Source organism: Lampetra planeri, chromosome 39, assembly GCF_965212315.1.
Source record: "Lampetra planeri chromosome 39, kcLamPlan1.2.h2, whole genome shotgun sequence".
In the NCBI taxonomy this organism is placed as follows: domain Eukaryota; kingdom Metazoa; phylum Chordata; class Hyperoartia; order Petromyzontiformes; family Petromyzontidae; genus Lampetra; species Lampetra planeri.
The window spans coordinates 9,670,497-9,689,002 of NC_136145.1; the positions used below are offsets into that span (position 1 = coordinate 9,670,497).

General features: G+C 48.0%; 1 protein-coding gene across 2 annotated transcripts in view; it reads right to left on the bottom strand.

Moving 5' to 3' along the window:
- The window catches only part of CTC1 (CST telomere replication complex component 1), a 115,858-nt gene that overhangs the window by 60,460 nt on the left and 36,892 nt on the right, over positions 1-18,506 (bottom strand). For both annotated transcript variants that reach the window (XM_078612790.1, XM_078612791.1), the window contains exons 4-8: positions 16,230-16,423; positions 15,875-15,999; positions 13,262-13,485; positions 11,917-12,091; positions 2,242-2,544 (exon numbers count right to left, since the gene is read on the bottom strand). In XM_078612790.1, the coding sequence (XP_078468916.1) occupies positions 2,242-2,544; positions 11,917-12,091; positions 13,262-13,485; positions 15,875-15,999; positions 16,230-16,423 (1,021 nt within the window). The remainder of the gene's footprint in view (positions 1-2,241; positions 2,545-11,916; positions 12,092-13,261; positions 13,486-15,874; positions 16,000-16,229; positions 16,424-18,506) is intronic.

Sequence of the window (18,506 nt, forward strand, 5' to 3'; positions counted from 1 at the left end):
TATCGATCGCGTATGATGCATGTGTATGTTTACGTGACTGATTCACACGCTCCTCAATGGTTTTTGCATTTAAAAATTATTTGATATTGACCGCCGCATAGAGTTTTGAGGCCGAATCGCGATAGTTCACTGAATCGTCACGGGTGCGGGCGGTGGCGGGTTGACGTGAGACGCACGCCGCACGGCGGCGATCGCGCCAGAGGGAATGGTGAATATTAATTGGGATGTGGAGGGGGGGGGAAGTTGAGGGTGGAGAGATGGGGGGAGTTGCTGTGATGTGGGTAAATCGGTTTAAGGCTGAGAATGTTTGTTAAGCTCTGGGTGCATTGTACACGCAAGTTGTTGGATTTTTAACAACTTTTAGAAACTGGCAGAGTTTTGCATATTTTCATTAACTTAAGTTTTTAATTGCTTGCACATTTTAACACGTGAAATGGCGTTAAACATCTGTCCTGAATGTTCTCAAGTTGAAACCCCAATGGAGTTGACTGAACTCAAGGAGCCCCGCTGACTTTACTAAAGGAATCCCTCACAATTTAGCTTCAGAACTTCCACAACGCGCACTGTTGTGACGCAACGAAGCACGCTTAGATTTAACACAGCCGCCGAGCACAGGCCCCAAGGCCCAAAACATCAATCGTCGTGACAGATCAGAGTTAACACGTTTCTAGAATTGACCAAAGGGCGACGGAAGGGAGTTCCAAAGTGGAGTAGTGCGAGGGAAGAAGCACAGAGGGAAGTGTTGTGACCTGCATTATGGCGCGCGTGTGTGTGTGTGTCGGTGAGTGTGGTGGGGAGCGGTGGTGCAGCAGTTAGCACGCTGTGTTCACAACCCTGAAGACCTGAGTTCGAATTTCCGCCCTCGGCCAACACCAGTGGTGATTATCTGAATCGGTCCTGGGCCTCCTCTAGGTCGACTCAGCCTCAAATAAATACCTGATGTGATGTGTTAACATTGCCACTCGGGAAACAAAGTCGGTCGGACGTGGTATTGGCTACCCACACCCTCGTGTGCCGTGACGGCCTTCCTAGGTGCTAGCTAAAAGTACTTGCCCCAAAAGTCTATTAAGGCTCTAGGGGGATGTTTGTCTTTGTTGTTGGGATCTGCATTTGTTACCTAACAAAAATGATCTGAGCACCAGGCAGCTAAACCCAGCAGGTTGGCATAGTGGGGTGCACAGGTGATACATCTGCCAGTCATTCAAAGTCAATTCAAAACACTTGCATCTTTCCCGTGACATCCTGCCAGCGGAGCTTTCGACACTTCACGTGGCCTCAAAGTGCACCTAGCCTGGCACAAGCGCTGCGGTGACGTCACCAAAACTTCGTGGCAAATAGTGGTTGCTATTGTTGTTGTGACCTGCAGTGTGGTGGTTGAGCACAGCGTGGATAAGACGAAACAGTCAAGTCTGGGAGAGCGAGTCCTCAACATTGGTGGCAGATTCTACCGGTGAAGTTCACCGGAACAGTAAACACGGTGGTAGCCGAGAGAAGAGCGACAAGGAGGCGACTGATCACTGGTGAGCGAGTGACTGAATGAATCAGTGACTGCTGGATCACCAATGTTAACTCCCTCGCCTGGTTGTGGGTTCGATCTCAACCCCGATGCCTGTATATTTGGAACTTGCATGTTCCCCCCCGTGGTCGAGTGGATTTTTCTACGGGTCCACCGGCTTTTGCCTCCACATTTCTAAACGTGCGTTTGGAGTATTTGGCCCGCGATAAATGTACACGTGATAAGCCACTGCACTGCGTCGAGCTATCATTTGTGGCAGCCAGGTCGCTTCTGAAACAGAGCTACGTAGCTCAGTGGGGGCCTTACCGGAATTCCGTCAAGTTACCAGAGATGGCATGGGGCTCTCAGGCAGCAAACAACCTCGCCAAGGTATACTGACTGAGCTGACATAGTCAAAGATCTAGCATTCCCATCCGAGCAGTTGAGTGGCCACAGTCGTTATTTAATGAACGTTGAAAGATGTTTGCTTTACGCAAGAGTTTGTGCTGTCCAGCTGTGAGGGGCCATCATTCATGGGACTGGTGGAAAATCCCAAACGGACCATGAAAGGAGTCCCATCTGGTGGCTGTGGACAAGAGGCCACATTGGGGTTCCTCCGGGGCTTCTCTGGGAATATCCCTAGTCACCCCAGGGTGAAGATGTCACCCTCCTACCGTTGACTCGACCCCGACAGCACAACAGACGTGAATTGATGCGGTACGAATGCACACATTTTGCTGCAATACCCGGTACGAAATGACGTTCGAGGGTGAACCGCTTCCTTCCGTTTCGCGTGCCAGGCTGTCGGGCCTAGCGGCGGCTGCGGCCCTGCAGCTCGCCTGGAAGTCCCGCCCCGACACGCCGCAAGCAGTCAGGGCCTCTTTCAGACCGAGCTCCCTGGTGTGGGCCTTGCCCACGGGATGCAGCTCCGAGGTCGGGGAAACTACGAACACCGGCCGGGTGCCATTCACGGTCGTCATGGTGACGTCGGTAATGAGGTAGTGCTCATGAGGGCGGAGGCAGCTGCTCCAGAACAGCTTGCTGGGTGTCTGCAAAAAAAAAACATTCGTTTAAAAAAAAGAGGGAAAAACCACGGGGACGCTTGGGGATGTTATGCTCTTTGTTTTCTCGCGCAACGTGCCGTCCATTATAATTGACGGGAAAATGTACCCTGACCTTTTTCATACGAGAAGCGGCATCGGATAAAATATTGCGTTGCTGCACTGCGCCGAGAAGACAGGCAACAGTGGTGAAGGCGGTTTGAGAAATCGTGCAGTAGAGATATCAAGAAACGACGTCTATGGAACAGAGGAACTGTGCCTCAACCTTGCGACCCGAGCAAAAAATACACGCTCTCAGGTACGCGTCTGCCTTTTGTGCAATTGACAATGAAATGACGTTACTCGGAGAGCCATATGATTACTTAAGCTTATGGGCTATTTCAGTGTATGTCCTATGTGTGTGGCCGCAAAAATGGTAGTGTAGCGCTTTGCGCGCTGCGCTAAGAACCCCGCTCAGGGTCAACACCGGTGACGATTATCTGAACCGGCCCTGAGTGCCGTGCCGGAATTCATTGGTGCTCACTAACAGTGCTTGCCCTCACAGTTTGTTTACAACGTAAAGTCACGTAGAGATTTTCTATCCACGTGACTTTACCGAAAGCCTCAAATCAAGATTAGATGGGCCATCTTTGTATTTGTGCCCGCCAAATATCTACTTTGCAAGCGGTTGGGAGGAATTTTGCATACATCTTTCACAACTTCAAATATGATCACTTGTAAGGATGTTCATTTACATTATTACATCACGTTAAAAAACACAAACATAGGTTCATGAGACAGAGGCAGCTGCAGAAGTGTACAAAAATGCAGCTCTCTAGATTAACTAGCATGCAATCCAGGGTGCAAGCTGCCGTGCATTTGGTTAGATAGAAAGTCGCAGATATTCCCATTACCTATCACAGCAGTTTCCCAATCTTTCCCGACCTGCGGACAACCGCAAACCCTTCATTTTTTATTTCCACGGAGCACGGTGAACCAATAACATATCTATCAACATTAAACCTATTCAGACCGATGTGAGCCATCGGCCGATTCAGTCAATAGCAAGCTGTGCTGAGGATTCGTAAATCGCTGAACGGCTTTTCAATGTTGATTTGAAGGCTTTCAATGGGCAATGACTTTGGAAATTGGCATTTCCGCAGAGCAGGTTCCACACGGCCTCGCAGGTCATCAGCAGTCCGTGGACCACTTGCTGCCTGATGCTCGGGGTTCCCACATGTTCTCAACCCATGTCTTCCTTCACCCAGACAGGCTTCTCACTGTGCTCCCCACTAGCCATGGTGTAAGCCTTGATTGTGGGGGGTCGGGGTGGCTAATCGTAACTACAGATGTTTTTCATTTTGACGGATTATCAGATGTCTTCCCGCAAGCATTGCTTAATGCCTATGGTCATAACCCTCCTTGAATGGCTAATTAGCCTTGCTAATTTTGGGGAGGTTTTTTTCCCAGTAGTCTATCAACTGTGCCTTCCAGCTACTGTGACACAGAGAAAAAACATCGACTGCACCTCCAGCTCCCTGCAGAGGGCGGCGGATACGCAGTGACACCGTTTAGTTTGGAGTCGACCAAAGGATGAGACATCACAAAATGTCTCTCGATTGTCTTATTCACTCAGCCTCGGGTCCTGTGCTCAGTCGCAGGTGTCGAGCGGCATTCTCACTCACCACTAAACGTGGCGATACATTCCCAGCTATTGTCAACCCACTGCTGGATGGATGAAGGACTTCTCCCCCGTTAAGTCAGTAATAAGGTTTTTTTTTTTTACCATACTTCACCACGCTGGTCAGTGTCGTTTGGTGAGAGGGAGGGGAGCACGGGACTGGTCCTGATACGTACGCATCCTTGATTTAACCAGGAGATGAAATCAACCCGTTCAGACGCATGAAACATTGCCTCTGCCGCAAGGGTGACCTGCAATACATCACTTGGCACTGTGAGCAGGAGCTGGCAAGCAAACTCAGTTCGCCAGGTTCCCTAGCAGTGCGCTAACCGCTGCCCCACTGCTCCACCCCACATGAGACAGCGGAAGGATTTAATAACACGGCTAATGACGCAATCGGCAAATGGTTGCATGCATGTACTTGACAACTTAATGAGTGGTTTTCGATATTAATCCTTTCTTTTTAATTAAATTAATGACCATGTTTTGCCCACAATTGCTCGAGGTTGCTAAAGAGATCATCCCCCTCCCTTTGAAATTTACAATTAAAACGCATTTAGCATATTTTGGTTTATTTAAGGGAATAAGTTTTCGGAATCAAATATGCTTAATGTGATCTCATTTTTCAGAATATAATTTTCCAATATTTAGAGATTTACACAGACCCCCCAGATCCTATTAAATTATGTTCTCTCCTTACTTGAAGCGGACACGAATTTAATTTGCAGAAATACACTTAGACCCAGTTAATTTACGTAGAATATACAATGGATTTTGCTCGGATTTGATTTTCATTTTCTATCAGCTCAGCTCCGTGTGTCAAGATGAGTAAAGAGATTCCAAAATGTGCTTCTTAAAATTAAGTCCTGTCGTATTCCATATTTATAGCTGCAGCAGCAGCAGCTCCACAATAAAGCATAGACACGCTTGCAAAGCCTATTCCATCACCAGTGAAAACAGATATTTATATTTTACATCAATTACTTTTCTTATTACATTTAAACAAAAATGCTCTTTGTGTAACCTTTAAAACACCGGTCTACAACAGTCCACATTATGGAGGTCATGTGTGTGGACATAATCACCCGGTAAACACGGAAAGTTGGCCCCGTGACGCTGGGCTAACGTTGCTCTCACGGTTCCAGCCACACGCCGACTCTGGCACAATGTTCACACGTTCACTGGGAAGCAGCCAAGTGAGCAGCTCAGAAGTTCAAATCCTGGTTGGCAGATAAAATGCGTAAATAAGATTTGAAGTTTTCGTGACTGCAAGGATCCATACTCTTTGGTTCTTTCGGTAAAGTCACGTAGGTAAATAATAGCAAAAGGTAAAAAATAATAAAAATAATAAATAATTTTAATTGAATCACGACGTTTCGGGCACAACACAAGCGCTCGTCATCAGGTGGGACTACCACAGCCACAAGCAGCTGGAGTTGCTTGTGGTTTAATTTATTTTATATTTATTTTTTTTACTTTTTTTTTACCTACGTGACTTTACCAAAAGAACCACAGAGTATGCGTAAATCAGTGCCAATTTGGGGGGAAGTGAACAGTCGATAGACTGTCCCCTGCCATGGGAAAGTGGAATTGCCATCACTGGCTCAGGGCAGTGAACAGGAGATGAGCCCCCATGCTGCAGTGTGGCACATTTGAGCAATAACTCACCTCGACATTGACTAACTGTTTTAAAATGTACGCACTCCCCTGGAGTAAGAATTTTTGTTGATTTTCATAAAACAAAGGAATTCAAAAACCAAAAAAGTTAGATTTCTACATATGCTTGACATAATATAATGTCGGTCTGCAGCATATTTCAATATTGCATTCAATTACTTTCACCCGATTTCAGCTGTAACATCAATTTGTCCTGGCCAGCCACACATTTATTAAACATTTTTTCCCGACAGTCTCTCCGAAGGCAGCCGGGCTGGTGATATATTACAATAACAATTCCCGTACTCAATTATGAACATAACAGTTTTTTATGTTTACAAACAGCATGTCAGCAAATATTGTAGGCAACATAAACCACTGGTTGTTATTTTGTCTAATCTTAATCATGCCATCTACTGCAACCACGCTCTCTGGTCATAATACTGCAAAATTCGCAGCTTTATACGTTAATAGCCATTGGTGTTTAATGCTTGAGATTTAAAAAAAATATCATTATGAAAGTCAATTATTTTAATTTCACCAGGTAAGGCCCACTGAGCTCCGCAGATATTTTTCAGAAGCGACCTGGCCATCAGAAATGATAGCTCAACGAAGCGGCTCATCATCGTGTGGAAATTAATAGCAGCCAAATAGTCTAAACGAGTGATGTTGACTCTAAATGTGGAGGGGAAAACCGGAGGACCCAGAGAAAAATCCATGCAACCACGGGGAAAACACGCAAACTCCAATCATACTGTAGGCGTCAGGGTCGGGATCGAACCCACGACATCCTGCACACCAGAGTTAACATCTCGCCACTGTGTCGTTTAGACAGGGATGTCTGGAACACAAGGTTAGTGGATAGATGTTTCTGTAAGAAAGACCAGAATTATGTGACTTCAGCATGTAACGTCTAGTAACGTGTCAGCGCGATGCAGCACCGGGGGGGTCTTTCAATTAATGGGTGAAATCTGGCACCCAAGTCATAATAATTCGCCACATTGGTGACTCCCAATTAGTAGCATGCACGGTAGCTTGATCTACAAGTCTGCTCGGGGTTTATGGTTCTTTCTACCGAATAGCACGAACGTCAAAATAATTGAGCTGTTGTGGAAAATATAAACAACAATAAATAAGCAGATGGTGCCCCACGGCCTTCTGGGATTATATCATTCGAGCAACACACTCTGCTGATGAGACACCGTTGTGGTCGAAACCGGTCCAGAACTATCCTTGTATTTGAATCAATGCAGCGGGCATTACGCGCTCCCAGAAGGCCGTGCGGCCGATGGATTGTGTAATAAATACTTTTAATTGTTTTATCTGGAAAGGCGTCCATGTGAAGGAGACGTTCTTTATTTTGTTAACACCACTAACTGGCAATGTACAATTATTCATATTTTTTCTCCACTTCACAGTAAGAGCTAGCCCATAAAATGCATTTGTATCAGAGCAAACAAAACAAATTTGGAATTCCAAATATTGTAACAGTGGATATTTTAATCTTAATTTTGGAGCTTTCGTGACTGCAGGAATTATTCTTTGGTTCTTTCGGTAAAGTCACGTATAAAGATAAAATAATAAATTAAATAATAGCATAATACGACGTTTCGATTGCAACACAAGCAATCATCAGGTATAAAAGAAATAGCAACAAAACTCTAACCAGAAAACTATAGACAGACATATAAGCAGACAGATATCACAAAGATACACAGAGAGAGAACACGTATCGGCACAAAGAGAGAGGTCGTCTCTATGACGAGGCCTTAAATATAGAGAGGGGGCGGGGGCGGAGAGAGGGAGGGGGCAGAGAAAAAATTAGCATGTCAATGAGTGGACGACGACGTGGTACGGTACGCAAGCTTGAAAATTAGGAAAAAGACACACGAAAATTAAATAACCTAGCAAAATATCGAAATGTAATGTAATGCAACACAGAGAGTCGGTCAACACACAATTAACGCATAGCCTGGTTGATTACGTATTTCAAAGATTGCTAAGTTAGAAGTTAAGTGTGAAAATTCCAAAAAAAAGACACAGGCAGAGAGAGAAAACAAAAAAAACAGAGAGAGAGAAAAAAGATAAGCTTTTTAATTTTAGTGTGTCTTTCTCCTAATTTTAAGTTTACCTTTTTTTCTCTGTCTCTGGTTGTTTGTTTTCTCTCTCTGCCTGTGTCCTCTCTTTGGAATTTTCACACTTAAATTCTAACTTAGCAATCTTTGAAATACGTAATCAACCAGGCTATGCGTTAATTGTGTGTTGACCGACTCTCTGTGTTGCATTACATTACATTTCGATATTTTGCTAGGTTATTTAATTTTAGCGTGTCTTTCTCCTAATTTTCAAGCTTGCGTACCGTACCTCGTCGTTGTCCACTCATTGACATGCTAATGTTTTCTTTGCCCCCTCCCTCTCTCCGCCCCCGCCCCCTCTCTATATTTAAGGCCTCGTCAGAGACGACCTCTCTCTTTGTGCCGATACGTGTTCTCTCTCTGTGTATCTTTGTGATATCTGTCTGCTTATATGTCTGTCTATAGTTTTCTGGTTAGATTTTTGTTGCTATTTCTTTTATACCTGATGATTGCTTGTGTTGCAATCGAAACGTCGTATTATGCTATTATTTAATTTATTATTTTATCTTTATACGTGACTTTACCGAAAGAACCAAAGAATAAGTGGATATTTTCTTTCTTTTTGCACGCAAAGAATAAACATGTTGTCGCATATAAACGTTTATTTAATTCCTCAATACTACACGTTATTTTATTGCTTTCTTTGAAAATACATTGTTTCCGCACTCTCTGCATGACGGATGTTGTGCATGGCTTTTCTGCCTCATGCCATGGGTCGGTCCGTAAGAGATGCATTGCATGGCAATGGTGATTCTCCCTCCACCACAGTGTCCATTCAATCAAAGACAAAGATCCTCCCACCATGTCGCCTTTATCAGAGCGTGCTGTTAGCGGGTAGCACCTATGAAGGCCAGCACGGCACACGAGGGGGTGGGTGGCCAGCACCACGCCAGGCCGCCTTTGTCTCCCGAGTGTCGGTGCTTACGAACCGCACCGAGGGGAGGCCCATGACCGGTTCAGATATTCGTCACCGTTATTGGTCGTGAGCGGGAATCGAACTCGGGCCGACAGGTTCGTAAAGCGGTGAGTGCACACACCACTGCGCCGCCACCGCTCCCGCACTGTCCATTCACACACCAGCATGCATTTATTAATGATTAACTTTCGATCATTACAATGGGCCACATGGCTCCCCCGCCTTGCTTTTGAGATCCAGCCGTACAAGATACACTGCCAGCTCATTAGTTATTCCATTTATCAAACTACCCATTCAGACACAACGCACTATCTGGTCATCCATCAACCCTCGAGACCGTCATTCCATTTCTCTGTGGTTAACTCTCAGTCTGCCTGATGGACCCACGCTTTGTCATGTCTAGAGCAAGCCACTCAGGATGCACGGACGTAGCACTCATGTTCAGCGCAACCGTGCACTCCCGCCGTCATTAATCCACGAGCGTGTGGAACAGAAGATCCTTGTCCTTGGGTTCAAGCCCATCCACCGCCTTGCTCCTCCTCCCTTCCGCTGCACACCGTTACGTCCCAGCCGGCTACACCAACACCACCGACCCCGTCTTGCTCCCAAGATCCGCTGCTCCACCACCACTCGCGTCGCTCCCCAAGCTACTCAGCACCGCACCCTCAAGAATTCCCTCCCCAGGCAACTACACCTGGTATCCTCGACCCCCTGTCTCTGGTTCTAAGTCTCTCCTAAGAGCCTTCCATTTCAACTCCCGTGCCTTCGGACCCCCTGAAGCAGCTCCTTTCCCTCCCTCTCATGCTCCCTCCCGTTTCCTCCCACGTCCTCCTCCTGCGTCTGCGTTAAAGAGGCATTTGTTACGTTATGGCCGCGTTACAAATGTAAGCTGTTGTTGCCGTAAGTGGTCTCGAAGCACGAGCCACTCGAGCGCCAGGTAGTCATGGCAATAGCATTCTCCTTTCGATGAAACCCTTTTACGCTGTGAACGCGAAATGTAAATTTCACGCTAATTGCTGCGCTCACGTGAAACAGCTTTTTAAAAATGTTAGCGGCATTTTTCACGGCGGCAAGATAATCAACTTTCTCAACGTACTCGTATTTCAACACACTTAAACACATGCATATTTTAACGTACATTTTACATTTGTTTAGCCCTTTAATTTCTACAAGGTTTGACACAGCCATCCATCAAGTCTAATTAAACAGACGGCTCTCTCCAAGAAGACCCCCACCACCATCCAGGCCGATCGCCAGCAATCGTTACATATTTATGATCTCCTTCCCAGCGGTTCACTACTGCAGTGCAAACTGAAATATTATGATGGATGGTGCAACGGCGCTCCACGGACAGGAGGCAGGCTGAGAAGGGGAGAAAGAAATGGTTCACTCGAGTTCAGACGAACACAGACGTCAAAAAGGTGGGCGAATAATCAGAACGAAAATGAAAAGCCGCACGCGAGCCGGAGAGCCGCGCGATGGGGCTTGCAAAACCTCTACCGCACGCACGCAAGGGAAGTTGCACCACATCCACCCCCCCCCCCCAACAATTTTCTGAAGATGTTTTAAGTTCGGCAAAAGGGGCACTGGAATGGACACGTGTGGCATAGGATGGGCCACAAGAGGAAAATGTAAAAGTGTGTTGTTTGGAAAAAATGTAAGGAAGCGGAAAAGAGAGGAAGGCCTCGCAGAGAGAATGGGCTAACGACGACACGAGAGATCGGTGCCATGAAGATGTTGCGCTGCTCGAGCACATTGGCACAAGGCAGAGGAAACGTGCAGTGAACACCGTCGCGCTGTCTGCCCGTGGATCCCGTCGATGATGATAATGAAAGAAGCAAAATCAACACAATGCACGCGTTCTTGCTTCCGCAGGCTCAAAAGATACGTTCGGATGATGCTGGGCTGAAATCGCACAGGTCAATGTCCCGCGAGCACGAGTGGCACCGTGAGAGCAACGGAAAATGATCGAAATAGAAATGGCCACTTCTTAGCCGCGTGTGGCTGGCTCCACGAGCGACGAGGACACTCGCCGTGGCGCCGGCGCCATCCTCGCGTGCCGCCCTCACCTCTCGCGGCGCCGGAGGTGAAGTGGCCCATTCCACGCGAGTGCAGAAGATAGTTTCATTGCGGGCAGGTTTAACGCGATATGTCTGCAAAATTCCCCCTAATGGTTCTGGGCATTTTTTCCCATACGATTCATAACTTTTGGGGAAGCCGACGCGTAGGCTTGACGACGCGTCGATTTGCCCACAATTTGGTTACTTTGGTGCTCCTGATGGTGCTCCTGATGGTGCTCCCGATGATGGGATTAAATATCGCTGCCATTCAAATTTATCCAAGCTAAACATCTTCGCCCGTGATAATCGGCGCACAGAATTTACGCCGGCACAGACCGCGAGCAGCTCACCGACCACGTGACCGCGCACCACTCCGACGTGGCGTTTAACGCGGAGCAATGTGAAGGCAGCCATACCGCCACGTTTAGTGGCGCGCGCCCTGCGGGCGCTGCAAGCCGAGTGGATAAACTCGTACAGACAGGGGCACCAGACGGTGGCCATATGCTCACGCTCCCGACTCCCCCCTCCACCACCCCGCTGCGGTGAGCTTTGCATCGTCGCCCAGGTGCACGCACGCACGCTAGCACGCACGCACGCACGCTAGCTAGCACGCACGCACGCTAGCACGCACGCTAGCACGCAACGCACACTAGCACGCACGCTAGCACGCACGCACGCTAGCACGCACGCTAGCACGCACGCACGCTAACACGCAACGCACACTAGCACACACACACACGCACGCTAGCACGCACGCACGCTAGCACGCACGCACGCTAGCACACACGCACACTAGCACACACGCACACTAGCACACACGCACGCACGCTAACACACACACGCATGTACGCTAGCACACACACACACACCCTAGCACGCACACTAGCACACACGCACGCACGCTAGCACGCACGCACCCTAGCACGCACGCACCTGCACGAAGCAGAGCACGGACTGGAGTGACGACGAGGCCAACGACTGCGACGAGGTTGAAAAGGCAGAGCCCAGGCGCAGCACGAAGAAGGACTTCCCTCGGATGCAGAGCAGGGGCGCGACGGCCAGCAGCTCGCCCAGGAGGGAGAACTTGGCCCTGCTCGATCGCTTCGCACTGCACGCACCGGCAGTGCCGCCGTATCGGTTCATCTCGTGTGTAATAACTTCCGGCATTCGTTCGTTTAAAAACTGGCCAGAATGTGGGACCAACGCGTCCCAATGTTGTGCTGTGAAAACGGGACATTTGACTGAATTGTCACCATTATACATTCTAGATTATTTTCCCCCTTTTAAGGCCACGGTGTTATTGGCCATTGTGTTGAGTTTCTTTGTTATTTGTGTACCGTTGTCAACGCAGCGGCAGCACCAATTATAACCTTCCTAACGCTTTAACCAGTGATCCTTGCCTGCTATGTTTTGAAATCAAAGGTGTTAATTAATTATTGTCGTGATTTCAAATCCCTTCCGACACTGTGAATGTTTAATTAGCCTTAAGCACAAGTCGGAGGTGCAACTTGCCAACCGGAAACAACACGAGACCACCGCACGCCTCATTACGAACACGCTCTGCATTATTTTATATCCGTTCGCACCTTCCCCAGAAGCACACACACAGATCACCGTGAACAAAGGGAGCGAGTCAAATCTTGAGTGGATAAGCCACCGATGGTCTGGTGCGTTGCTCCATCTTGGTGTGGCTAGCGGCAATCAACCAAGGGCCCTCGTTCGTCATCATCAGCCATTGGCTAGCCACTGCTGGATGAATAACCTCCCCGCTCCGTCGCCAGCCCTCGTGGTCCGGTGTCGTTATCGTCCGTCTCGCTCCTCCTGCGCAACGGACGGAGCCGCCATTCGGTCGGTCGGCCGGCCGCGTCCATCATCCAATCTGGTCCTCCGCCAGGCTTAGGTCGCCCTCCACCAGCACGTGACTCTATAAACTATTTTAAAATTATTTTTTTTTACCAGGTAAGGCCCACTGAGCTCTTTTTCAGAAGCGTCCTTGCTACCACAAATGACAGCTCAACTAAGTGGCTTATCGCGTGGAAATGTAGAGCGGCCAAATACTCTAAAACGCACGTTTTCTACATTTGAAGGGAAAAACCGGAGGTCCCAGGAAAAAATCCACGCGACCACGGGGAGAGAAACCCGCAAACTCCAAATATACAGCAGTAGGCGTCAGGGTCGGGATCAAATCCACGACCTCCTGTACACCAGGCGAGGCCGCTAACATCTCACCACCGCGGTGCCCCTTGAATGGTGATAAACCCCGACTGGGGGCCCTCACCCGCAGGCGAGCAGCAGGCAGCGGGCGATGTCGGGACGCAGGGCGGCGACTGCCGCCCGCGGCCGCCGCCGACACGGAGGATCCTCTCCGGGGACGAGGCGCAGGGGGTCACCGTGCACCTCCACGTAGCTGTGGCTGGGTCCACGAGGCTCGCCGCCTGGCACGTAGCTCCAGCAGGGCAGCAGCACCAGCTCGCCGAGCCACTCGGCCGGGAAGTCGGAGAGCTGCGCAGCAGAGCACCGGGCAAAGCTCCGGGTAAACGAGGCCGTGAAGGAGAGCGATTGCCGTTGCCGCGCAATTCGCAAGGCGCTCTCGGAAATGTAAGACGCACCGCGACATTCGGGGTAATTTTGAAAATCGTAAAAGGGTTTAATAATGGGGAGAATCAGGAAGACGCAGAGCAGTCTTCCTGAAGATGATTGTGAATGTGCTGATATATAATGGGGGGAGAGGTATTAATTCTAGATTTGAAGCTTTCGTGACTGCAAGGATTCATACTGTTAGGTTTTTTCGGTAAAGTCACATAGGTAAGAAGTAAAATTAATAAAAGTAATAATAGAAATAAAATAAAATAATAAATCACGACGTTTCGGAGGCAACACAAGTCTCCGTCATCAGGTGGGACCGTCACAGCTAGATTTACTGTATCAAGTGAGCAAAGTCAGGCTTTTGCTTGATACAGTAAATCTAGCTGTGACGGTCCCACCTGATGACGGAGACTTGTGTTGTCTCCGAAACGTCGTGATTTTTTTTTCTTCTATTATTACTTTTGTTAATTTTAATTTTATTTTTTACCTACGTGACTTTACCGAAAAAACCTAAGCGTATGGGAGAGGTATTTTCCGGAAGGTTATTCTTAACAACCAGAAACAAAGCCCTCCAGGAGATCGTGTATCACTTACGAAGAGCTGACTTCTGGAACGTTAGTATCAACGCGCTGCTTGATAAGGGGGAGAGATGTCTTGTGGATGATGACTCTGCATTTATTTACGTATGCCAAGATCTGTCTTCCGTAAGGGGATTCTGAACATCAAGATTCAAACACCTCCTTCCGGAAAACAATTATATAGCCGCGCTCCCAACTTTTAGCTCGAAAATGCGGGGAGCAAAAGTGCATCTTATAATTCGGAGGATGCCGTAACCGGCTTTACGAAATGTGATGCCGGTCCCCAAGAATTAACAACGGCATAACAATTAAAAGAATGATTCTGGCGACAATATCAGCACTCGAGTGTATGAGAGGTAAGCCATACACAACGTGTGAGCTCTATGTGGTTTGGCTGTCATGCCACTTGGCTGAGACTGGAAGGTTTCCGTAGAAGAGATGCAAAAGGCGCCCATTTAAATTGCAAAAGAAATAAGCGGATAATCCTCCTCCCCGTATATTTGCTACCAAATGAAAAAAAAATAAAGGTTTATTTTCATACATCCCATCAGCCACACAGCCCTACTGGAAGCACATTTTTTTCCCCAGCAGCATTTGGGTTCAACGCAAGCAAATTCCGGTAGCGGTTTCGATATTCAAAGTCTCATCAGTAAAGTCAGGCTTTTGCTTGAAACAATTCTGAACTGCCCAGACGTTCACAGGTAAAGGAGCATCTCTGGTGGATATGGGTCCTAGTTCAACACAAACCATATAATATGTAACATATGAGTACAAGTGTAAGGACTGCTTGATTCAAATCTATTGTTATGCTCGTGATACAACTGTAGTGGTGCAATGCGCGCAGGGTTGCAGACAGCGGGTGCATCTCAGGGCGAGCTGGTGCAAGCGGGAAGACACGGAACAGCCGCGGGAGAGGCGGCAGCAATCAAGGGGAGAAGCGGTAATGAGGTGGGTGCATTCGGGGGCAGGCAGGTGCAGGCGTGCACACACGGAGCAGGCGCCGGAGAGGCGGGAGATGGAGACGATGAGGGAGAGAGAGCACGTGCAGGAGGCGTCGACTGAATAAGGAGCAACTGAGGACCCTCAATGAGGAGGGGGATATAAAGGAGTGTGCGGAGCAACACGGGGTTGATTTGGTTGGAGCTGAAGGAACGAAGAGGACAAGAGCCGGAGACAAGAAGCCTGAGACCTCGCCCTCCACACCTCGTCCTCCCCAGCGGTGTTGGCTGATCCCCCGCTGGGGGCACGGACGAGGTTGGAGGTGTGAGAGAAGGCTGACAGACTAGCGGAGTGTTCAGTATCAGGCTAGCGGAGTGATCAGCAACAGGCTAGCAGAGTAAGAGAGAGAGAGTTCGGAGCAAGAGTGCGTTGCGTAAAGAGTGAGGAGCATCCGTGTGGGATGCGGAGTAATAAAGTGACACAGGAGAAAAGCTGTCCGTGCGACTACACCACGACACAACCGCTGAATTGCATGTGTGTGGAAAGATGAATCATTTCCTACGTATGCAAATTAAATGAGAATATTTCCTCAGTCATAATGGAGGCAAACATTACCAGAGACAGTGCAAACTAGACGACAACAATTAGTGAGTTACAAATTGAGCATTTCCAATTATCAAGTTTCCTAAAGACCGTGTGAGAAGAGAGTCACAACTAGCACTTGCGCCGTGATGGCTCTCTCACGCGCAGATCCCCCGCGACCTGTGCACATCGTGGAACTCCGTCACCTCGCACTGCAGGGCCCCGGTGCGGTCCCTCAGGAACAAGCTGCCATCGGGCTGGGTGCCCGGCTCTGAAGCGCGATCCGTTACCCTCCCACACAGCAGCAAGGTGCAATGAGGCAGAAGGCCATCTGGGAAGCAGTCACCCGCAGACACGCAGACAGACACACGCCAAGATAAAAAAAAAAAACAGAACCACCCCACGGGACGCACGCTGCTGGCACACGCGAGCACCCGTTCGGACCAGCAGGGCGCACGACGGTGGCGCGGCCAGCAAACGCGCCCCGACAACTTAGCGCAACCGAACGACGGCTCGTGAAGCCGGCAAAGCTTTTAACGCAGCGTGCGTCGTTGGCCTAACCGTGGGTTTCCGCAACGGCCTGCGCGGCATTCTCCTCCGCTCCCACCAGCCTCCCACCCTCCTCGCCGACCTCCAGCCTCGCTTCCTCCCCTCCGCCGCCGTGTGGCCATGAGAGAAGGTGCTTGAACCTGGGCCCCAGCGAGCTGGAGAAGGCCTGGTGACTCTTGGTACATAGGTCAGAAATTGACACGAGCCTGTGGCACATGTCACACACGTAAGCATCACTTACAAGGCGCCGCGGTGGCGAGATGTTAACCACCTCATCTGGTATACAGGAGGCCGTGAGTTCCATCCCAATCCTGAGCGCCTGCTGTATATTTGAAGTTTGCAAGTTCTCCCCGTGGTCGCGTGCATTTTTATTTGGGCTTTTGCCTCCACATTTAGAAATGTGCATTTAGAGTATTTGGCTGCTATAAATGTCCACGTGATAGGCCATTTCGTTGAGCTGTCATTAATGGCCACGTCTTTTCTGAACAAGAGCTACGTAGCTCAGTGGGCCTTAGCTGGTGAAATAAAAAAAGTCATCGTAAAATAGTCGTGATAAAATAGTTATAATCCAGCGCGTTTAAGATAAAAGCTGGCGTATTATGTAGATATGTGAATCCATCACACCAAAAGGGCTGCATGTGGCATTGTGACTTTTTATTGCTCTTCCCGTGTACTCTGTCTTCCTATCACTTCCTTTAAATGAAAGTGGCCAAACATCCCCATGCAGAATGTATAGCATTATTTGTAGTATTATATGACAGACAGAATGCATCATTAAAAGTGTTGAGAAGAGTTTACACTCTTTACATACATTATCAGATGCCCTTGATTCATTACATTCACAAATTATCAGATTCCCATACATTGCCTACACATTATCAGATTCCTACACACTATCAGATTCCTACACACTATCAGATTCCTACACATTATCAGATTCCTACACACTATCAGATTCCTACACACTATCAGATTCCTACACATTATCAGATTCCTACACACTATCAGATTCCTACACACTATCAGATTCCTACACACTATCAGATTCTTACACACTATCAGATTCCTACACACTATCAGATTCCTACACACTATCAGATTCCTACACATTATCAGATTCCTACACACTATCAGATTCCTACACACTATCAGATTCCTACACACTATCAGATTCCTACACACTATCAGATTCCTATACAGTATCAGATCCCGATACACTATCAGATCCCTATACATTCAGTTTTTTCATTTTCAGTTTCATTTATTAGGTATAAGCCTGTGAGCCATTCGGCTCTTGACTCAACCAAAAAGTTGCTGGCAAATGTAGATAAAACACCACGTCGCCTCGGCACTGCCACGTGAAGTGGGTTTATCCACTTGTCAGTCGGCAATCGCTTTATCCAACTGAGGGCTGATTTCACAGGAAAACCGGTGCCACAGCTGCCACGAACCCCACGCGCGTGCGCACTGTGAACAAGCGTCCATCACAACGACGAGAAAACATCCATTATGGCGATGAGCCGATCCCTAAACACTGGGTCACTTCCTTCATTTGATACTTACATTATCAGATGCCCGTAGATTACCAGATGTCCATACATTACCAGATGCCTACATTATAGAATGCCCATATCTTACCAGATGACTATATATTGTCACATGCCTATACATGATCAATTCTCAATTACATTATCAGATGCCTATACATTATCAGATGCCCTTGTTTGTTAAATTGTATTTCCAGACACCATTGTCTCGAGGGATGGGGTTAAATTCAAACAAGAGAATAATGAACCAATAAGCGAGGGCACCGAACTACAAATCTGGCCCACATTGGCTCAGGTAAAGCCACTTTAACATAATTTTCACTGCAAGTGGTGCACTCTCACGTGAAGGCTGATTGATGGCGTCTGCCGCAAACTCGAAGTAACCGCAGCTTCACTCAGCTTCGAAAGAGCAGCAGGTGTCCCATTTATCATAAAAGGCTCAGCGTCTTGAAAACGGGAGAGTGATCATACCTTATTCTTATAATGGGCTCTATATATAAACCAAACCAAGCGATGCATTACTGGACCAAACCAGTGTGCAGGGAAATAATAATAATTACTGACTTTGGTATTCGCGCCATTCATAGAGCTCTGGGCAATCACAAAATGTGCTGTGTTTCACAGCGAGAGTCTGCAGTAGTTTCACAGCAGGCGGCAATGTTGAAACGAGTAATCGCAATGGAGTTACTTCCGGGGCAATCTTTCATGAAAATTTTTTCATCAAATTTTGTTCACGAAGCCG